General features: G+C 38.9%; 1 protein-coding gene across 1 annotated transcript in view; it reads right to left on the bottom strand.

Annotated features, from left to right (window-relative positions):
• RORB (RAR related orphan receptor B) overlaps positions 1–17449 on the bottom strand; it is a 177921-nt gene extending 160472 nt beyond the window's left edge. The window contains exon 1 of the mRNA XM_014848724.3: positions 17077–17449. Coding sequence (XP_014704210.2) covers positions 17077–17083 — 7 coding nt within the window. The 5' untranslated portion in view covers positions 17084–17449. The remainder of the gene's footprint in view (positions 1–17076) is intronic.
• Between the last annotated feature and the right edge of the window lie 6958 nt (positions 17450–24407).

Raw genomic sequence — 24407 nt, 5'->3', positions numbered from 1 at the left:
TAAAGTTTTATTGGAACACAGCCATGATCCTTCATGTACATATTGACTATGGCTGCTTTGGTGCTCCAATGTTAGAGTTGAGTAGTTGCGATAGCGACCACATGGGCCATAAGGTCTAAAATATTTACTATCTGGGGCTTTATAGAAAATGTTTGCAGACCCCTGGTTTAGCGGAATGTACAAAAGTGCCTCTTTTTTGAGGAAGATATTGTTTCTTTCTCATGGTTGCTGATTCTGAGGTTGGTGGTCATACAGAACTTCTACAGAGAACTGCTACTTTAGAAACCTGGGTGAAATGAACAGTTGGTTATCGTCCAAAGCCTCTCAGAAATGATTGTGCCTGGTCATCTATGAAAAGTTAATGGAGAAGAGGATATCATTCTTGGTTCTTAGAATTTGAAATAGTTGTTGCCTAGGTACTCAATCTAACGCAATTCCCAAGCAATTAGGATAGCAGGTTAAAATGGACCTGAAAAAACATAGTGACCACCATGGAAAATGAATTATGGGTCCTGGAGTATTCCCCTTCAACCTACAAATGTTGTAAAAGCAAACCATATAGTATATACTATGTCACTGCAAGGGATGTAATTTCTGAGGGATTTTAGACTTTATATTTTAAAATAAAACTGATGAATTGCTCTTTAAATATATTAATGGAATCTAAATCTCAAAATGTTTTGAGATTTTGAAAGTATTCATATCATACATTTGAAAAGAAAATGCATAAATAAACTTTTTTTTTTTTTGCAGGGGAAGATTCATCCTAAACTAACATCTGTTTCTCCTTTTTTCTTCTTTCCCCCCACCAAAGCCACAGTAGATAGTTGCAAGTTCTTCTGGTTCTTCTGTGTGAGCCACGACCACAGCATGACTACTGACAGACAAGTGGCGTGGTTCTGCACCCAGGAGCTGAAGCCAGGCTGCTGAAGCAGAGTGCACAGAACTTTAACTGCTAGGCCATCAGGGCTGGCTCAAATAAGCTCTGTTTTAACAAAATTTTATTATATACACTTTTCTTCTTAAATTCATACTTCCATTTCACTTCCCCCTACAGAATTTTATTCCAATGTCAAAATTTTCATGTTTGGAAGTATTTTATAATCACCTGGTTATACTTTTCTGCAACAAAAATATGTATACATATTTAAATTTAACATTTTTCCCCCTGTGAACTTGGGTTCTGAGTATTAATGTTTCTTCTGGATTGATTTACTGTTATCATTATCACTAAAACACAGTCGATAAAAACTACACAAATATATTACAAATTTTATATTTACTAAACATAAAAATAAATATTTAAAGGAAATTCATCTCTTAATAAGGCAGATGGGTTTTTTTTTTCCTTCCAATTAATTCTGGTACCTATGCTTGTCTATTATTTACTACTAGAATATAATGAGGTTTAGTATCACTTCTATTCCTATTTTTGTTTTCAGAAATGTAAATGTTGGAAAATGTATTCACATAAACATGTAGATGGAAGTGGAACTGATTTTGCCATAGTAATTGAACTCACTTCTTTAAACTCCTTCTGAAACATATGCCTCAAATCACAGCATTCTATCATCAAAACTATTTTTAATGATCTATAACTGACAATTTGATTAGATCTTCCTTCAATCTTGTTGAAAGTAAAGAAACGGAAACTACCTGACTTGCAAAAGGATGTTTTCTCATTCATTAGAATCATTCACTGTCTCAGCATCAGAGTCAATATTTCAAATTGTCCCTATGTTTTTTAGTGCAATAGAAATTTTCCATCATGGGAACCACCTACATAATAAGATTTGAAATGAGAGCGAATTTGGTCTTTCTTTTGTGGAGTGGAAGCGGGGTTATTGTGTAAGGGGAGGTGGAAAGGAGGATCTGGCTTTCTCAGAGAATACATGAGAAAACTGAGGGTCTGTAAAACGATTCCATTTAGAGAGCCTTCATCTACTCCTAGGACAGTGTTTCTTAATCTCAGCACTATGGACATTTTGAGCAGAATAATTCTTTTTTGGGGGGGCTGTCCTATACACTGTAGAATATTTAGTGGCATTCCCAACTATCTACTGGATGCCAGTAGCACCTCCCCACTTGGGACAACCAAAAATACCTCTAGACATTTCCGAATATCTCCTGTGGGGCAAAACTACGACCTGTTTTGAGCCACTGTCCTAGGAGTATGAGTACCCAGGAATGAAGACTGCCTTAGCCGTCAACATCCTACTTGAATTCTGCCCTACTAAGTGCCAAAGAGTTTCCAACAGTCTTAAGGGCAAATTGGGATTCCTTATCTATCTCAGAGCATAGGAATATTTAAAATCTTCCCACAACCCCATCAATAGGAATCAATTCATCCTCCAGCCTCTTAAATTTTGAGACCTGAGTATGTCTGTGTTGGTGTTCTTCAACATCTCTAGGGACTGCAAGGCTCCACGATGTTGTCAGGGGATAGATATGGGCTAGTTTAATAGAGATAAAATGAAAGCAAGTTGATTAATTTTTCTATATGAGTATTCTGATCTTTCCTTCAACATTTGAAGTAATGTATCTTTCAAATTAATATGAGTCTTCAGAGACAAAAAAGGCAATATTAACCCACTCTTAATAAGAACTTACTAAGACAGAACCCTTCTTTTTCCAATGATAGAGAAAGTCTTTTTAATTCCCTATTATTATCTATATTATTGCTATTTCCAGTACTTATTATAAATTATAGCATATGGCTTTCAAGAAGACTAGACTCTAAGCTCTTTAGAGGATGGGAGTGAATCCTATTCACCCTCGTATCTTCAACACTTAGGATAGTGCCTGGTGCACAGTAGGTCCATGATAAATGTTTGGTGATGAATAAGTGAATAGTTGTGCAAATATCGAAGAAGCTAATTTTCTTAGTGAGCCGTTAAACTTTCACCTTAATCCTATTATCATACAAGCTGACCTCAGGCAAATGGATGAGCTAAAATACAATGAGTCATAGATAAAGTACAGCCTTACTACTATGCCAAAGTAATTGAGCAATAACTTTGACACTTAGGACTAATCTAGAAAGAATGTGTGGGAAATTCTGAAAGTACAGAAAAGGCAATGAAGAAGAATACAATTACCTGATATATTAAGATCCAGAGGTGAATTTTAACATTTTTGTATGTTTTCTTCAGTTTCTTTTTTATGCATTTTATATAATTTAGATCATATAGTATGTACAGTTTTTCATTCCAACTTTTTTTTATGAGTCTTTAGGTTTGTGAGGTCATGGATGATGTCTTTCTTGCTCACCGTTTAATCCCTAGAACCTAAAACATATTGCCAGGTACATATAAACACTTAGTACTAGTGAAGTATATTGAATACACGGTGATATATGCTAGTATAATAGTGAATACATACTAAATGAAAGAGTGCCATAAAGAGCGTTCCAACTTAGCTTCCCAATATTATTGAAAATGTCATAATGAGGCCACAATAAGTTTTTAGGCACAAGTCTTTAGGTATAAAGTCTTGTTGATACTTTAGTTTATTTCCTTTGGAAAGATTCCCATAAAGTGAATTACTTGGCCAAAGAGTATGATCCTTTTTAAGGGTCTTGGTTCAGTGACTGTACCAATATAAATGCCTACTATAGAATATGAGGGTGTCCAGTTCATCACATCTTGCCATAATGTGACAGGTGAAGATGCCACTCATATTGTTTAGTTCTTTAATAAGAGAGCTTGAGCTCCTTCTTTCCAAATGTTTGTTAGCTATTTATATTTCCTCTCTTTATAAAACAATTATTTACGTTTTTGATTGGGGACTAAATTTTAAGGTATTGAAACTGCATTTTTAAATTGTTAAAAAGTGTTCTGTTTATATTTTTGGGTTTCCTTTGGCTCAGCTACCCAGAGCACATTCCTATTCAGACCTATCCTGCCTATGTCACTACACCACTGTGTGGATGACCCAGACGGTGGCTACAGAAGATCGCTGAAAACTATAGAGTGCTAAACACAGGCAAGAAATTGTTATAAATTTTACCTGCTATTACATTTGTAAAGAGATGAGACTGCATCTGTCAGCTCCTCTCAGGTTTACATAGTTCCTTTTTAAAATGTTTTCAGAATTTTCCTTAAGAGCAGCTACAGTAAAAAGAATGACAGAATTAATGAGTATGAAGAAATATACTGCTGTTTCTAAAAGAGAAAGCAATGAAGAGAGTCTTTTACATGAGGTAAAACAAAGAGAATCACGTGAGATAAGCTTACAATTTTTGCCAATGTGATATTATTAAACACACTAGGAACTACATATAGAATGAAGACAAGCCAGTGCAGATTCGGATGGAGTCCATTTTCTTTCTAATAGTATCTGTGGTCAAATTTAGTCGAGTTGTGGGAGTCAGGGCCATTATATAATAAGATCAATTCAAGTCCCGGAGAATAAATGACAGGGTAGGGTCAGTGTTTCGAGCTGTTTGTACAGCACAGCTTACACTGCAGAGCCTGAAAAATCAGTAACAGTGGCTTGATAAATGTGCTTTTAGAGAAAGGTGAATGGACTTAATTTGAAAGCATAAATATTAACCATATAAATGATAGCTTGGTGTAACGAATATTATATTTCAGCCAAAGTGCAAAACACATTAAATTGCAATATTGTTAAGGAGGAGCAGAACTCTGCATTTATTTAGAATTAACGTCAAATTTAATTGATTTTTTCTTTATATTGCTAGGTACAATAGACATGGCACCTTCTTAATGTTGTCAAGGTTCTTTCCTGAAGAAAATATTTTATGCTTGTACAAAACATAGAACTAGAGAGAAAATGCTAATAGGCCTTTGATACAGATGGTGTGCTGACAGGACTTACAATCCCAATCAGATAAAACTAATCAAACTCAGGTAGTAACATGGTGGTATGCTAGGCGATTCAACCCATTCGTTTGCTTGAAACGCTTATGGCCAAAAGTAGATAACCTTGCTCTTGACAAACATAAAAACCAGAGGAGAGAACCGACAAGCGGAGGGACAAATGAGGGAATTAACATTATCAACTATTAGGCAAAAGCATACTGGCAACTGAAGGAAGAGGAATTTCATATTTAGACGTCAAGTCTTTATGGCTACTTCCCATAAAATTGTTCCCATCCTTAAAGTAGATGCAGAGAGTTTGGGATCTTACTTAGTGAAAGAAACATCCATAAATATAGAATTTTACAAGAAATTTGAAATCTCTGTAAAAGGAGACATATTTGAGTTTATAAAATTAAATTTTAGAATCTTCAAGGGATGGGCCGGCCTGTTGGCGCAGTGGTTAAGTGTGCACGTTCCACTTCTCGGTGGCCCGGGGTTCACTGGTTCAGATCCTGGGTGTGGACATGGCACAGCTTGGCAAGCCATGCTGTGGTAGGCATCCCACATATAAAGTAGAGGAAGATGGGCATGGATGTTAGCTCAGGGCCAGTCTTCCTCAGCAAAAAAAAGAGGAGGATTGGCAGCAGTTAGCTCAGAGCTAATCTTCCTCAAAAAAAAAAAAAAAATAGAATCTTCAAGGGAATAATCATGGTTACAAAAAATGTTACTATATATACTTTTACTTTGTTATTATTTTTACCGGACAGTTTCTATTCAGAATTTGTATATTTTTTCATGCTACTTATTTTAATTTTTCCTGAGATTGGCAAATGTCACTATCACTATTTTAGGAGTGAAAACGGTGGCTGGGGCTGGCCCCATGGCTGAGTGGTTAAGTTCATGTGCTCTGCTTCCGTGGCCCAGGGTTTCCTCGGTTCAGATCCTGGGCATGGCCATGGCACTGCTCATCAGGCCGTGCTGAGGCAGCATCCCACATAGCACAACTGGAAGGACCTGCAACTAGAATATACAACTATGTACTGGGGGGCTTTGGGGAGAAGAAGAAGAAGAAAAAGAAGATTGGCACAGATGTTAGCACAGGTGCCAATCTTTAGGGAAAACAGTGGAGAACTATGGTTTGCCCAAGGGGATCTTGTGTTTGAATAAAAAATAGTTTTTACTATATTATTATCTGTTATTTATATGGCCAAAATGCCCATGAAAGTTTTGGTAAAAAGTTTTATCTTAAGGGCCAATACTGGTCAAATGGTAGCAGAGGCTGCATCTGGACTTAGTAAGTATTAACCCCATGATTGATTAGTGATGTCTGCTGTGGGTGCAGGGGTAGCAAAAAATAGTACAGCCTAAGAGAAGAAGCATAGAGTAATGACAATAGAACTGGATTCTGAGTCAGAGGCCCTTGATTGAAGTCAAATTCTATCTCAATCTCTTTTAACAAATAATTATGGACAAGTCATCTGTTTTTCTCATTTAGGAAAAAGGGATATAATCAACAGTGGACATTAGAAAAATTCAAATGAAATAAAAATTACCTAAGGGGTTCTTTAGGAATTTTATAAGAAAACCACTTTTGTTTTGCTTGAGACTGTTACCATATAGGGCATCGCTTCTTATACATTGTAAGCACACAATATCAAGATTTGTTGAATCGCATTTAAACCTGATCCACTATTGGGGGTGTCATCTACAATTTTGTCATATATTTTCTTTTACTTTTTTGCTCATTGTATTATGATGAAAGAAAGTTTATCTCTGACTCTAAATCAATACTCATGTAAACCATATTAGATAACCTTTCAAAAATCACTAATGAAATTTTGGTGGAAAGAAATTCAGAGTCAATTTATTTCATTACAAAAGAACACTTGATAAAACCAATAAAATAAATTTTAATTTATTCTGACATGGGTGGCAGCCAGACTGACTTTTAATAATATTAGTAAATAAAACAAAATAAAACAAACCACAACTGGAAGAATATCAATACTACCTTATTAGCCTTCTTATTATTGATATTTCTGAGCTGTCCTTGGAAAGATACTCCAAAAGCCGTGTCCCATTGGCACTTAACTTTTTCTTAATCACAAGAATGAAAATATATACGCAAGGGTGAAAGTGCTTAGAATTAAGCCTTTTAAATGGTATTAAGCATTTAAAAGAAAAAAACCCAGCATATTGGACTGTTTGTTTTAAATTTAATTTTAGAGCAAACTGATGAATAGGTTAGGATCCTAAAAATTTTGAAATCAATTTATCTAAAATATTTTGTTTTTGTAAAAAAACAAATTATTGCCAAGAAGCACTGCACCTTAATGATATGATGTGTTTTTCCCGAACAAATGTTCCTCTATGCAACCAGACTGTGTGGCATTTGCTCATATTCAACAACTGTGGAAATTTGGAACAAGGTTTCTTCTCCTTTTTTAAGAAAAAGTGTTTAATTCCTTTGCTATGTGCCAGGCACAACGCATGTATGAGTTAATGGAAAATGTTCTGTGTAATGATTTTATTAGTTGACCTGACAATGATAATGATAGCCAATTAATCATTAGCAACTCAACCTAAGTTCTTTAAACTTGTGTGTTATTGTCTGATTCTGGAATCTAGAAGCCAGCAGCTGCTGGATGGTAAAATATGACTCGAGTGTTCATTCTGCCTCAAGCTATGTAATGAAACTTTTACTTGGGAAACTTAGAATATGGGTTCTCATGCTAATCCAGTGTTATGGAACCTGTATGAAGCGCTTTTGTGATCCATGCCTTGGACAGGTGAAATTAAACATTTTAAATACAGTTTGATAAATAACTAGTTTCAGTTATTTTCTTTACACTATTCAGGCAAATAAAAATAGTACTACTCTCTGAATTTCATATTCTCAGAATTAATTACAGGCAACAATACATTCTGATCCTATTTAACAAGATTGTCCTTAAATAGTCTTTTTAATGGAAAGATCAAAATAGTGGTTTAATATTTGCTAAATACTAGGCGTATTTCCATAAAAGCTAGAGTGAAAATCTAGACTCATATTACCTATAGCACTTCAAGTAAAACTACTATTCTCCAAAGGGTCAGTCTACATTTACCACCCAGAATCTCACACGAGCCCAGGCATAACATGAAGTGGCTGTACGTATCCATTGTCATATAATATATGAGCACCAGAGAAATTGCAATAAGAGGTGAAGAAGGGATGTCCAGAAAACCAGTTGCTTTATTAAATAACCATTCAATCAAAGCTTTTAGAAGTTAGAGGGGCCTTTGTGTGCCCTCTCTTCCACCTTTCACCTTTATAGAAAGGCTCCAAGAAATGTGGTCATTCAGCCACTTCTTGAATTCTTTTAGTTGCAAGAAATAAACAGATCAAGTACAATAGCCGTTATATTATCAGGGTGTGTTACGACAGAAGACCACCACTCCCTGGTCTAACAAATTCCAATTAATAATCAGCATTTTAAAAAAATGTATCTATTTTTCAAGACTGAAAACGTATCACTCTGTGGTCTTGCTCACCGTGTCGAAATTTGAAGATGAGGTTCAGCCCAATGCAGAGGGTTATGACCAAGAGCGGCAATTTGGCTGCCTGGAAGTCTCAACGGGTGACATTTACTTTGCGAATTCTTCCCAGCCCAGGGTCTGGTTGTCAACTTTGTAGGCTCAGAAAGTCGATCTCACCAGAGTTTCAGAGTGGATTAGACTTTAGGATGAGGATTCAAGTTAACTAAGCTCACAAGAGCTAACGTATAAGACCAGAATGCCAAATTACCACTTCAAAATGAAGAGCCTCATTGTGAAACGTAGTGGATATTTTTCCAGCCTAATCAGTGATTTCCCCAAACATAGTGCCGGCATGGACTCGGCCAACAGTTGTTTCTCACACTCCCATTTTTATTACTATAGAGGAGTCCAGGAATTTTCTTTCTTTACATATGCTTAGGAGAAAGAATAAATCAAAAGACAGCAAGATCATTATATATTGATTTTATTATAGCTTAATTTTCAGAGTTCAATCTTACATCTAAGCTCTTAGAATGGCAGAGTTTCAAGAATATCACTATGGCCCTCAGACACTGCCGACATACCCTACTACTTCAACGGATTTTATTCTCCCTGATATCTTGTAATCTACGGTACTCTCTATAGCAGATATCACTATTTTCAGGTGATATCTTGATGTAAAGAAAATGGAGCTCAGTGTGTATCAGCCATTTCCTTATTTTACAAAGATAAGAATTTATCTTATGAAAACAAATGTATAGGGATGTTGTAAAGTATTTTTCCATAATTTATACCAGTAATATATTTTTAAAAATTTTGTACTCTTCTTCACACCACTATTTCTCCTTCAGTATATTTTATTTTTGTAATTTATGATTACCTTAGAGTTTTTTTAAATTATCACTTGAAAATCATTTTACTAGCAAAAGCTTTATTCAAGAACAATGTTACTACCACTTGTTCTCCATCAGGATATGCTCCTCTTGGAATGGTTCTACTTCCATAAACTGAATTTCACATAGTACCAAATATAACAGGCAACTGGGGAATATAACAAACAATAATTGAATAAACCTCATTTATGAGGAACAAATTAACCAAAAGACGGACTTCTACTCATCCTTAGAGTTCCATCTCAAATAGCACTTCTCCTGCGAGAGCTGTTTTGATGTCTGAGAGCATCCTCGCTGTATTCTGTTCTGCTCTCACTTTGATTATGGTTTCGACCTCCTCAGTTGACTATGCTTTATCAACTTGAGCATCTTTAGGGCTCAGTTCTGTGCCGTGTTTTCAGTAGATGCTCAATAAATCAGGAATAAATAAATGTGAGTCACATACGTTTCTATTTGTATATATATGTAGCTATAAAAGATGAAACCTTTGAGCCTGTCCCTTTTTAAATTAAAACTGAAAATTGAAATATTTGTGAAGACGTTCTTATTCTCATCTTCAAGAGTATATTTTAACTTGGACTCAGAAATGAGTTGATTAATGAGCTTGACAAAGTTTTCAGAACAGGAGAAAATCAACTTAGTTGGTTCCAGATCAGAAGGAGAGAAATTTATATTTTTAAAAAACTAGTCAGAAAATTAAAATAAGATAATAGTCTACATTTTTTTTTTCACAGCCTGTAATATTCACTTTCATGTCAAGTAATGCTTATAAATGCCAAGGCCTTTAAAAAGAGCTTTTGCTGTTTCTTTTTTAAGGTTAATTTTGTGCCCAAATTCAGAGTATCTTTTGTACCTCTAATTCAAAATTAAAATATTGGATATCTGCTGTTGTCACATGATTACAACTTAATCCTAATGAAATTCAGGTAATGGCGTAACAGTGTTTAGAAGGAGGATGATTTATTGGGCAGTCATGTAAAAATTTAAAACAATATAATTTAAAATTGACTTATTGCAATAGTCATCACAAAAAAGTTTTACAATGAGACAAAATCTATGGAACAGTTTTCTTTAAGCACCTCAAATCTTTCTCATGCCCCACGGTGCCAGGATATTGGACTCACGTGAGTACAAAGTAATAAGTAGGCTGGTAACAAAAAACATAATTCAGTAAGCAACCAGATTAGTTTGTTCTTTCTCTGCTGATGTCTGTGATTCCTCTGAATTAGAGAAATATACCCCAGGACCACATGATATGATAACTAATTGCACAAAAGATGACATCAACAAATATCCTCTCTAGTAAAGTAATTTACAAAGTCAGTGTATCCAACCAGTTAATAAAATATTCACTATGTAGAGGCAAACACATTTAAGTCAAAGCAAATTACTTTTGCTCTTTCATAAGAGCCTATTTTTGGACAAGTTTTTAGCCTCATGTTTTGGCAAAAGGTAAAATGTTCATTAGGCCTTTGCAATAACATGCCTAAACCAAGAACATTCCAATTTAATTTTGAAACAAAATTTATCATATAATTATAACTATTATAAAGTTACATTCTGTTTCCAATATTTATAACACAACCACTAACCAAGAAAAATGCTTTGCTACATTAAGTATAAAATACTGTAACTTCTCAGTGTTATTTTTAAGTGTCTTAAATGCTTACTATGAAGGCATGAAACAACATAGGTAATACACGTTGAATAGCGGTTTTAACCCCTCGGATAAGCATTAATAAAATTGCGATTATTATGGAGACAACAAGTCTGGGACTTGAAATATCTATGGCTACACAGATATGTTTTAAAGGTAAACAGAGCAAGCCAAAGTTCTAAGTGGTTTGCAGTGCATAATAATTTTGTGACACTCTGATCACAATATTTCCTTTCATGAGAATCTGCCCCGCAATGCCATTAGTTAACCACATGGTTATTATATTTAGGTTGAGTCACTATAAATGCCGTTATAACACCTGTGGTTTCCCTCATTAAGAAGTGAATGGATGGGGTCAGGGGTTGAAAGGGCAGCATATGGGCTATGAAAGAACTAGTTAACATAGCCTATTATATTGGTGCACTGGTAAATCTCATTTCTATTCATCAGATGATTAGTTCAATCAATATTTATTCCTCTATGCTCCCTTTGTCTCGTGCTACAAAGGAGACATCCTTCAAATTCATGGCATAAGCCTTGTTATCTATGAATTTGTTGCTTAATTTGAGAGGGAATATTTTATTTATTTGGCAGTCTTGAATTCTTTGATTCCCTTTCCCTCTAATTATCATTAGGTAGTATAACGGAGTTTTGTGTGGATCATTTATAAATAGATGCTATTAACAGTTTCTTTTTTATGCGACTCAAGTACCACATGTATTCGTTTCTTCTTTTTGAATGCTCTGGAAAGTTGCTTCTGTTTCTCTAAATATGCTTGAATTTGGAAGTCTGGATTGTGAAAGCAAAGATAAGAATGATTTTCTCTCTCAAATATTCATTCTTCTTGTCTGAGTGGGTGGTTATAGGCACATACATATACATATTGTGTATCAGTGTATATCAACAGACGCCTCCAAAGACTGCTATTATCTGCTAGGGATTCTGTAAAGTCAGAGATTCTACTCAAAGCAAGATAAATATTTGCAAGAAGATGTAATTGGAAGATGATTACAAAATTACAGGAATAATACTTTATGTGTAGAATGCTCATTTTATCAAAGGTCATCATTCATTACATTACAAAAGACTTATTTCATTTGTCTACTTAATTTCTATCCTTTAGATAAGAATGGATGGAATAGTAAAATTACATCTAGAATTTAAAAACCTATATTAATTATTAAGTACAATGTCCATTCCTAATATTTACTTTTCTGTATATTTTAACATCATCATAAAATATTTGGTTAATGTCAATTACATTAAATTCATGACAATAAAATTTAAAGCCTTTATTTTTTTTGTCTTTATGAGATAAATACAGAAATGATTTAGTCTTAAGAAATTCTATTCATAATACCAGAATCAGTATAAAAAATACATATTTTAAATCACTTCACTCAGTAATAACTTTTGCACTAATAACATATATGCTTATAACCTTTGATTTGTTTCAATCTGGCCAGAATTTGATGGTCTTAACTTTGGCATTAATTCTCCTATTTCCTCCCATAATTATCTGTAAGGCTTAGATTTCACCGATGTACAGTGGCATTGATGTTATTGCTCACAACTTTAAACCTCACTTCATTTACAAATTTGCAGAACACCAGTAGACCCCATATAGAATTTTTAAACTTAATAATTTACTAGAATAATAATAATAATAATAATCCTGTAATAATTGAATGCTGTAATATGTCTTGAAGTTAGAAGTGTATTATTCATTGCAGTGAAAAAAATCTAGTTAATGTGTTGTGATTCACACTGTTACGTCTTAGAATTACTATAGCGAAGAATATGAAAACTATAGAGGCCACATGACATTACTAAAAAGTGGACACAAGTTTATAAGATGCAAAACAATAGCTAAAAAAAGTTTTATTTGTCTTTTTATCTAGAAAAACTTTCTGTATTGAGTCATTTAAAAATCCTGGTGACAATTCTGTATATGTTACTTTCTGAAAAAAAGTCACTTCATATTTTCTTGGTGCTGTAAAACCATCATTGCTGTAAAATTAGGTCTCATGACTCTGAAAAGCTTAAATTTAAAATGAAATGTATGCAAATACACACCTGAATAATTGCTTTTAAGGCTGTTAATAGTTTAATATTTGACAAATTGTTACCAAGATAAGTAAATGTTAATATTCCTATTTGATTGAGTATAAAATAAATCTATCATTTATGTTAAAGTAAAACCTCACAAAAACCACCTTCATAATGATGCAAGAAACCATCCTTTATAATGAGCAAAACTTATACTGTTGTTGATGGAAAATCCAGGACTTCTAAATTTTCAATAAGTGCTAAAAAAGAGTTTTAACCTTTATCCCTCACATTTATTAGGTCTGCTGCTCAAAATTTCTTCCTTTATATTTCCATCCTGGTGTCCCAATTCCCAATATCTGAAAATACAGAAAAGTAAAAAGGCTTGGCGGCACTAATGTGTCTCCCAGAAGCCCAGGATGTCAAATATTTCTTACAAATCCACCCAGCATGTTGGGGGAGGAGAGAGGAGAGAGTCCCAAGATGTATCTACCTAAGAAAATATTTTATTTTTCTGGCTATATATTTTTTCCAGTAATACTTGAAATATAGCTTTAGGATTTTTCTTTAAACTGCTTGAATGTTTACTTTTCTTGGAATAAAGACAGCTTACTGATGATTACTTAGTGAACAATTATTAATGGACAACTGACAGAGATGTCCTTTCTGCGATGTCTTTTAGTTGTGGGAGGTGAATGTTGGTTATAATATTTAATTGGAATTCGTGGAAGAAACTAAGATGGAGAACTTGTTTAGGAAATCTAAAGGCCTGACCAGCTGGACATTCAGAGCTCCAGACTTCCGAGGGGCTGCCATACCTGTGAAAGTAAGCTGCTTCTTTTCTAAAGTTAGCAGTTAATAAAAATTAACTACCTGAAAAGAATAGATGAAAACTGGGCTTTGGAAAAGCCAAGCCCCATCCTTGTTTACAGCAAGCATAAAACCAGATTCCTAATCCGCCCGAGCCACAATCACCTATTGATTGCGAGGACATCTGTGCCCCTGATTTTGGACGCAGGGTTCTCTGCAGAGGCAGAGCTGAAAAATCGGACCATTTCGGTGTCCCCGAGTAATAAACAGCTGACAGGCCTCTGAGGAAGGAGTCTTGAAACCCACACCTTGGCTCACTCGTTTTTTCTCACCTATGAACAGACCCAGTTAAAAGTCCTCCCTTCCGCCTTCAGAAGTTATTGTTTCCAGTAATGCAATCTACGAAGAAGCCTCTCGAGAACTCATGTGGTACCCTCTAGCAGACAAAGGGTGAAATGCTTTGTGCGCAACCAAATACAGCCTCCCCCGCCCCAGCCCAGCCCAGAGTAAGTCACCGCGCTCGACACCGAGACCGACTCAGTTCAGCTGTGGGGCAGGACAATGACCTCAAAGATCAGAGACTCTTAACCCCTTTCTTACCCCAGCGCTTCCCTCGGCATAAAGTCTCTGAACTCTCCTAGACCTGGAGGGGGCGTGGTGGAGGTGGGAGGTGGGTTTGCTGGGTTGGCCCCCAGGGCGACCACCCAATCCTGGACCAAGTTTGCGTCGCGCAAAGCTCCCTAACTCAGGCTAGTCGCCAACTGCAAACCGTGGAGCCCAAGCCAAGGCACTGGCTGGGACCGCCTGGGGATGGGGTGTGTGTGTGTTGTGTGGTGTATGGGGTAAATGGAGTCGGCACACTGTAAAGCCGAGTTCAAAAACCGCCCCCTCCCCCCAATATAGGCTGCTTTGTAGCGCAGACACAAGAGAAAGCTGATTCGTTTCCGCTCTCACTACACAAGTTCACACTCAAGTTCAACCCCCGACTCTCACAAGACGTCTGAGTAACTTAGATATTTTCTCAACCCGTCCTTAAAGAACAACCCTGATGTCGCGGGCTGGCATGGTCTGTGGGACATGCCCAGGGAACGCAGAGGAAGTATAACAGAGGGTTAAAAGAAGAGAGCCCAGGAGGACGAGAGAAGGACTCTGCCACTTTTGACGCTTGCTTTTCTCCAGCGCTTCCCTCCTGGCCGCCTGAGAGCCGCCTTAAGTTAGCACTTCCAAGTTCTCCTGGGTAGCCTGGCGAGGGCGGCGCCCTCTGGAACAGGGGTGTGGGTTTAGACTGGGTTCTCAAGGTGAGCATGAGGCGAGCGCTTGGCTTTCAATCCTTCAAGCTGCTGGGGTCCCTGAAGCAAGCGCTGTGGCGAATCCGGACGGTCGCCGGCAAAGGGCTCCTTCAGGAGCAGCGCGATCAAGCTACAATCCACTCCTGCCCTGTACTCCTCTGTTTTCTACAATGGAAGGGGAGAGTGAGCGGCTCTTACTCCCCAGGTCTTAGTGCCGGGATGGGCCCTTCAGAACATAAGAACTCAGCCATCGGATGAATGTTGGAAGGGGAGATGCAGGGGAAAGACGAACTGGCAGCCCCAGATGGAGCAGGGGAAACCGAAAGGAGAGCGGATGGTGGTGAGATGGGACAGAAAAAGAAAAACTAAGACCAGGACGTCTCGCAGTTAAAGGCTGTGCATTCAATTTCCCAAATGCAGTTTCCTGAAAGGATCTGGACAGTGGAGCATGTGACCAAACCCCTAATCGGCACACTAAACTTACTGGAGCCCCCACTTCCAATGCGCGGGTCAATCGACACCATCCCACCAGGACGTCCCTGTTCCTTACTTTCAGTCACTTCCTTCCCACCCACCTCCCTACAGCCTCTCGGTTCCTCCTCCTTCCCTTTCCTTCCACACCCCAGCCCTCAGCCGGCTGACCTAGTCTCTGCTCTAGCGTCCAGGCTCCGGGCTCACTGCGCGCGGGCAGAGGGAGCCTGCTCGTTTCCCCCTCAGGGCGCTCCTAGAGAGGTTTTGGGGCAGTGAATGGAAGGTGAACAAAGCCGGGGGAAGGTGTTGAGTGTTTGCAGTCCAACTCTTCTAAGTTCTTTCTGCCTGGTCCACCTGTCGCGGGGTAAGGGATGTGGGAAGGTCCAGAGCTCGCCGTTTCCAACTTTCTGTTGCCAGGACCCGGAGGGACGCGCGAAGGGGAGAGGAGAGGCCTCCCAAGAACGCAGGGTGGCCAGGAAGAAAAACTGGAGGGTTAGAGGTGGGTGCCCAGAAGCTTGCACGTATTGCCAAGGCACGCGGGAACCAGGCTAGCTCTCCAAGAAAAGAGTGAAGTTGTGGCTAAGCAGAAAGTGGGGGAGAGCGCGTCCGGGCATAGCGCGCAGGAAACCTGGAGGTCCCGGCACCGCAGGGGAGGAGACAGACAAAGTGACTCCCTAAAGCCGATCAGGCCAGCGGCTCGGGAGGCCCAAAGTGCAGCCAGAGCAGACATCTCTCCCCCGTCCCTCGCGAGCCATTCCCACAGCCGCCACTTCGCCCGGGGTCCTGCCGCCGCTGTCGCTGCCGGAGGTCCTGGCCCGAGGGCTCACCCAGCACCGCCTCCTGCAGCGGCCCTTTGAGAAAAGAGCCTTCCCCGCCGCGGGTAGTGCGGGCTGTCCTATCCTTTGGAACTTTCTCTGCACAACTTTTTCGGGGTGGCGCTTGTCCCTGGGCCGCGCGAGCTCGGGCACGCGGACCTGGCCAGTTCGCTGAGCCGGTACGAGGGACGCGCGCAGGGCACGATACCCGAATCCGCGTCCAGCCCCGCGACACCGCCCCTCTGCCTACTACTCCCACGAGGAGACGTGTCGGCTGGCTCGGACGCTCCGGGCCTCGTAACCTGGAGAGTGTGTGTGCCTGCCCCGCCGCCTGCCTGTGCGCCCCACGCCCCAACGCCGGCCGGAGACCACGGCGCGCCGGGCGCCTCCAGCAGCTTCTGCCGAGAGGCATCCCTCTCCCGGCTCCCCTCCATCCGGCGGCCGCTCCCGCACCCGATAGTGACACTAAAATGGTTCAGCGCAACTCAAGAACCGGGAGGAAGCAACTAACGTCGCTGCCCTCTCTAAAAAGCGCCCTCCCGCGTTCCTCCAGAACTCCCAAGAGGCATCAAGACCTTCCCACAACTTTCTACGCCCAGGCCATTTGCAGCCCACCTGCGAACGCGAACTCAGGAACTGCGCCCCGCCGACCTCTCTCCCCTTCGGCTGGGTGCGCTCCCCTCCCCCATCTCCCCATCTGGCTGGAGTTGGCCGGACCCGGGCAGACGCGGTGCCCGCAGGCTCGCTTACCTCGCATGGTGTGGCCGCTCTCCCGCTCCGCGTAGTCATGAAGCTGCTCCCAGCCGGAACCCCGGAGAGCCCAAAAAATCCCGCTCAGCACGAGTGAAGAAGGTGGTCAGCGAAGAGCTGCTCCGCCGAGAAAACCATCCCTTTAGGCGGACGCTGTGGCCGGAGGGTGACGTTTGCCGCCGCTGCCGCCGCCGCCGCTATGTTAACAGTTTTGATGATGGTGGTGGTGACTGTTTTGATGGTTGTTTGGTTGTTTGTTTGTTTTCAGGAAGGATGGGAAAAAAAATGTGCTGGCTGGCTGGTGCCTGGGTTTTGTTTTGCTTTTGTTTTTCTTTTTTCTTTCTCTCCAATGTGCTTGCTTTTTAAAAATGCCACCGCCTCGGGCTCAGAAGATCTCTTTTGTGATCACTTGGACTGAGGAGGAGGAGGAAGGGCAGCAGCAGGAGGAGGAGTTGGTGGTGGTTTTGTTAGTTACAAAGAAGAGGGAGAAGGAGCAAGGGAAAAAAAAGGAAACAGAAAGAAAAGGAAGAAAGGCGGTGTGGATGGCAGAGCATGTGCGTTTTCACATGACATCTGTGCCTGTTAGCGGATCCACAATGTGAATTTTCACTGTTCAGTTACAGGGAGGAAGGGAGCTAGAGAGAAAGAGAGAGGAGAGAGATGGAGAGAGAGAGCCTAGAAGGGGCTTATACGCGAGGGCGGGTTTGGCCGGGACTTCCAGGCCCCGCCTCCTGTCAGCGCCGCCGCCAATCAGCGCCCGGCAGCGCGTGGAGGGGCTGGGACCACGGGGGAGGGGACCCGATTGGAGGCCAGGGGTGGGGGTTAGGGACACTGGAGCCGAAGGCGCCCTGGGCTGGAAACAGGCATTAGAGACTGTCCGAACTGGGCAGAGCAGAGGGACCAACAGAGAGTCGGGCAGATCTGCAGGTGACATTCACTTCCGACTGCAGGAGGAGGGAGAGGGCACTGACCAGTCATTCGGCAGCGAGAGACGCGGAGCTCCCGGGTCCCAGGTTCCGTTCGTCTCTCGCAAAGCTTGCTGGCCCGGGATAGATAGTTTTGAATTAATGGCAGCGCTCTGCAGAGTCCTTTTTCGGTAAACTCCGCATGTGTGGCGGGAGTTTCCCTGGGCAAGACGCTTCGGGTTTAGTGGCAGAATAATTCAAATCAACTTCCATCACTGAGCACAACTAAAATGCAGTCCCGTGCAAGTAGCTGTCCGCTCCCTTTAAAAGTATCTTTCAGATTCTTCCTACTCCCAAACCTAAAAACAACCCCCCACCAAACACTCAGATCTCTTCTGATTTTTAAAATTAATTTTAAATTTTTAATGCTTTCTTTCGTCAAGGAAACTGACCTTTATTAGCATTTGGAGAATCTCCTGGCATTGGGCTACAAGACTCAAGGAAAACAGCCTCAATTAGCAGTGTGGCCACCTTAGTGATGCCAAGTCAAAGGGCTGAGGCCGGAAGGTATGATTGCGTGGTGCTGTGTATTAAAGGTGCATGGCTTCAGGATGGGAGAGCTGTTAATTCTAGCAGCAACGAGAAGGTATTCACCTATTTAGAGGACATCGGCACTTAAATGTAGGTAAAGTTATTCACACTCTTTAGGTGAAAATTGTCATCTATGACCTTTTGTTTGTATTTTGATAAAAATCTAATGCATATATCAGAACTGTTCCTTTGCAAGTTTTCCCCTCTCAGTGCACAAAATACATATAGGTGATCACATCTCCTCCGTCCCTGCAGTAGGCAACTTCGTAAATACTTTGGCTAATTAACTGGTCACCCTAAAAGAGGTAAAAAATTTGCCTCATCTACTCAGTCTTAAGGCATTGAGGCATCTACTCATTAGTGTACCTGTTGGCAGAGCAGGCCTCACCACCATTTAGGCACCCGGATAATTTGATTCTTACTGGTATTTATTCATATTATGTCGTGTAACACAAAATGCAATGTAGAATTGGCGATTATTTAGTTAATTAGATCACTCTACACTGCCAAGTAGCTTTTTTCCCCCCTGATTAAATAAAAAATGGATTACTTGCTGAATCTTCACTAGTGTTAAATTGACTTAGCCCTGCTGTATGCCCTTCCATTTGCAAGCCAATGTGTAATTTAGGAAATTTTTAGCACTAGGAGTGAAAGTTGATTGAGTCTTTAATTAAATGAAATGAACAAAAGGAAGTTACTGTTCAGAATAGTTATTCCCTTATAAATACCTTTCCCCTAGATTTGTAATTGACACAGTAGTTAATCTTTTAAGATAATATTTAAGGCTCCCTGGTTTTATCATTTTTAATCAAGTAAAATATATTCATCATAACTACATTAAAGCTGCACTAAGTTATGCCTAATTTAGTTGCTTCATTAAAAATTACTGAATATAAAACAGTCAAGTAACAAATTGTGACTACATCATTTTAATTTTATGTGCTTCAAGCAGAGACACAGGAATATTGAGAATTCCAAAGCCTTTGTAAATACCATAATTATTATTGTTGTCATTATTTTAGATTTCTATTTCTCATTAAACAGGAATTTCAAAATTCAAGAATTTTAACTCTTTCATCTAGTCTTAAATTTCTAAACTGTATTGAATTCTGAAATTTCTTTTTACTGCTGTAACATCTGTAATTCTTAAAAAAGATAGTCAACACATATATGAAAAGTACTTTTTCTTCCTCCTACACATTTTTATACATCCTTTGCTTTGTGGGTTCAACAATGCATACCTTTGCTTAGAATTATTTCACATAGTTCTTAATCTTTTCTTAATACTTTTGAAAAAATTGTCAATTAGAACTCCTTAATTATATCATTTTTTCAAACCTGTATATATAATATATTTTATATATATATATATATGTTGGTGCAAAAGTATTTATTTTCTCTTTTAGAGTGGAATAAATGTTGATCATTTGTTATAATGTGGTGATCTGGGACATTTTGGGTCTTCTTAAAAATTTAAAAACTGAGTTCTTGAGTGCTTCTAACAACTTTCACATTATTTCAACTGAATGGAACCTATTTATGTAAAATAAATATTCAGGATTTAAATTAAAGAAATCAGCATTTTCCAAGAAGTCATGAAATACTTATATTTAATCTGATGTTTTTGTGACCTCTCTGCCAGCACATATCCATATTTCAAGCGGCATACTAATAATATATTAATATAGGGTCCTTGTCCACATGAAGTACAATGTCAGTAATTTTATTTGAATGATTATGGAACTGTCTGGTTTCCTATAAGCTTGAAACTCTGCTTTTGACTCTGGGCCTGAAGGAAGTGCTAACTTGACGGCTAAATTTTGATAAATTTAATGATAGTTAGTAAGTCACAGAGCACTTTACTCCATCTCAAGAGGTGATATAATTTCACCTAGGCTTGCTGGCTTTCACCACATATCACCACTCTCAGGTTTACTGTAAGGCCATGGAGTACTAAGGACAAGAAATATCCTGACAGATGTAAAGGTTTAATATGAGCCAAGAAGTTAGGATGACAATGGCATTTAGGATTATTTCAATCCTAAAATGCTTGAACCAAAATAGGCAGAAATGGTTGACTATATTCTGAGCTGGTCAGTGTATATGGAGAGATTGTTTTAAATAATTATGAATCTTGGAGGGACATTGGCAATATTGATAACAATATTACATTTAGAATGACTAAAAGATTGGGTGTGTTTAGCCCAGTTTAGGGGGGCTGTGTGGCTTTGAAAGTTGAGAAAGAGATATAAAGCTGCCCTTAAATATTGAGAAAGCCAGGAAAATATGAGACCTTTTAACGTTTGAATTTATTAAAAATGGAAAAGATGAAGTACTCAGCTCCCTGTTGCTGGAGGCATCCAAGAAAAGGTTGAATGAAAGACACTGGTAAAGATGCTCAAGCATATAGATATCTCTACTAGGCTGGAAATTGTCACTTCTATATCTCTAAGCGTATCTTATGTAACTCGAAGTGTATTCACATGTAGGCAGCTACCACTACCCCAGTAGCTATAGCAGATCTATGCTTCCTACCTGGGAATGAAACCTTCACGAGAGCAGGAGCCAGAATTTCCCTAGACTTTGAAAGACCTCTTGGTACTTTATAGGTGTTTGAAAGTTAGTGGTTGAATGAATACTTTCTACCCTTTGTTTGCTGGATGTGAAGCAGAGATGCAACAAAGACTCAAATAAGATCTCTTCCTTCTTATTTTGTAATGAATGGGGGCGGGGGAGAGATTTTTTGAATTTTAAACTCTCCTAAGTTTGGGAAGAAAAAAATGATGTTTGAGTTTGATGACAAAATTATGAAAGAAAGCAAACTGTAGTACCTTTCTTAGTTATTACTACTCTCAATTTTATTCCCAGATGAAGAGTCTTTATAATCTTTTAGTAGTTTAAATTATGCTTCATTTTTAAGTATGGATGCACATTCAACAAGTTTTCAGAATGAAAAAAAGAGCAAATACTAAAAATGTGTAGTTTGTGCTTTGTGTAATAAACTGGAAAGTGTGTTATGGGCCAAAACTTAAAACGAAGCCCCATATGTAAGATAAGAGGTGAGTGAGGTAAGCTTTAGGAAAAGGACAAATATACATGTCAGGAATAAAAGAGCTAACATTTATTGCATGAATCACACGAACTATGAACCTAATTTCTATTTCTTAAAAGAGTTACAGGGTCTGTATTATATCTATTATATCTCATCCCCTCCCTGCCCCCACCTTGTGTGTGTGTTTTTTTTTTTAAAGATAAAGGAACAGAGGCTTAGAAAGGTTAAGTAAGTTGTGTAAGATCTCAAACCTAAGAATGCTGCATCCACGATTCAAACCCACGATTCAAATCCATGAGTGCAGGAACTTTTTTGATTTTATTTTTTTCAGTGCTGAATCCCCAGAATCCGGAATCTTGCCTGGCGAATGGTAGATGCTTAAAATCTAGTTATGAATGAATAAGTGGACATTTGAACTCTTGTCTACTGCATAGTACCACATGCCCACACACTCTATAACTGAAGCTAAATGCCATTTAAGAAAAAGCAGTGAACTTGGACTTTGAAAATAAAAAGAAAATGTAGGTAATAATTATCTAATGCCTGATTGAGGTCCATCATGGAGTCTAGGAAATATTTTTGTATTAAATATTTCAGTAATAGAAAATGTGGGCCTGAATTAAATTGGAACCAGTAAAAATAAAAAGGAATGGAAAGGTTGGATGCAAGATATATTTTGCAGGAAGAAGCTACAAAGTCTGGTGCATGATTACACGGTGGTGCTGATGGGCAGTGTTAGGTTAAGGTGAGGGAGAAGTCAAACCAAAGCTTCATGAGTAGGAGGTGGGTAGAACGAATATACCATTAATAGAAGTAGGTTCTTGATTAAATAGGGGAAAATGTTGAGATTAAGTTTCAGTTTTGGTGTGTATCAATGACAATATCTAACAGATGGTTGGGTATATAAAACTGGAGATTTGGAAATTGGTAAAAGTTGAAAGCAAAGCTTTATAAGACACTCAAAAACACTAAGAAGAAAGAAATAATGTGAGAAGGAAACAAACGTGTCTTTTTATGGGGTAGGAGATAAGAGGACAAGGTAGTGAATGAGAGGATGGATGGAAGAGGGAAGGGTCAACTATGATGGTATTGTAGCAGAGGAGTCAAGGTAGGGAAGAGTTTCAGGAAAGAAGGAATGATCAGCAAAGTCAGGCAGAGAAGTAAAGGGCCATTGGGTTTGTTGATTAGAAAGTTATTAGTGATCCTCAGGAGCCTTTAGGACTGAGGAGTGAAGAGCTATTAGGACATGGATGCAAAGAAGTATTTGGATTACTCTTTCCAGTTGTTGAGCGGATGCAAGAAGACAGATTGACCACTAGTTTGAAAAGATGGTGGACCAAGTTGTCTCTCTCTCTCTCAAAACACACACACACACACACACACACACCACTTCTGTCCTTCTATATAAATTTGGGACTGAACAGAATGGTAATTTTAAATATAGAAAGAGAGAGTCCAAAGAAATGAGATCAGGGGTCATAGGTTAGCTTTGATAAGAAGGGGACCTTTTCTTCTGAGACTAAAATCAAGAAATAGAGAATGAATAGATAAGACAGAGCAATTTTGTAGAGTTAACGGTGCTTGAAGGCACATATAGAGGAGAAATATTGCTAACTAGGTCCCAGTTAGCAATTAACTTACCTGTGTGACACCATGCAAGTTACATTATTTCTGTATCCCATTTTCCCCATTACACGGAGGGCATCTCAAGGATAATAACTGTCATTTTCATTTTGGTATCCAGCACCTGGCCTTCTAAACTGCTTGTTACATAATTTAGTTTAATTTTAGAGCTGGATCATTAGTGAAACTTTGTCTCAGTTTAGTGCTTGTCCTATTATTTTAATTATTTTATTTTGGTAAACTCTCTTCCAGTTTTTATCACGATCTTTGAAGACGTATATAGAACAAATCTCCATTTACATGAGCTAGACTGAGTAGATCTCTTTTCCTTGCAACCATACAAGCTCTACCAAAACAGGTTGATTCAGAAAAACATCTAAGATGGGGTCGGCCCCATGGCTGAGTGGTTAAGTTCTCGCGCTCCCTTGGCCCAGGGTTTCCCGGGTTTGGATCCTGGGCCGGAACATGGCACCGCTCATCAAGCCATGCTGAGGCAGTGCCCCCCATGCTACAGCTATAAGGACATACAACTAAAAATATACAACTATGTAGGGTGGGAGGGGGGCGGCTTGGGGAGAAAAAGGAAAAATAAAATCTTTAAAAAAAAAAAATCAAAGAATCTACTGCCTGCCAGTGTGGTTCAGACACCAAATGGTAAAAGATGAGTTATGCTTCATTATTTGGAACGTGATTAAAATATTTTAAAGTTTCTTTAGAACAATAAATGCCTGTGAATAGTTAGTGAAATTATAAAAAACATAAGATTAGTCCATAATGAATTTAGATGTATAAAAATGCTTAGCTAAAAAACTGGAAGAAAATAACAGTGGGTAACTGGATGAATTAGAGAGAGAATGAGGATTATAACATTTTGCACCATATATTTTATACTGTTTGATTTATTTACAAGAAGTAGATATTACTCTTTGTGTGTGTGTGTGTGTGTGTATGTGTAATGAAAAAGTGCTTTCAAGGGGACCAGAAGGGAAGAAAAGGAGATTAATGCAGGGGACCTCCCTTACCAAAACTTACTCTAAAGTCATTTCGATAAAAATGTAATATGTTGGCACAGAAGTAGAAAAATATCAGAGCGTACAGAAATTGACTTAAGACTATGAAAACTTTACATAAAAATCAAAGTGGATTTCAGTTCAGATTGG

Source organism: Equus asinus, chromosome 23, assembly GCF_041296235.1.
Source record: "Equus asinus isolate D_3611 breed Donkey chromosome 23, EquAss-T2T_v2, whole genome shotgun sequence".
Lineage (NCBI taxonomy): Eukaryota > Metazoa > Chordata > Mammalia > Perissodactyla > Equidae > Equus > Equus asinus.
This window is presented reverse-complemented; position numbering and strand designations above follow the sequence as displayed.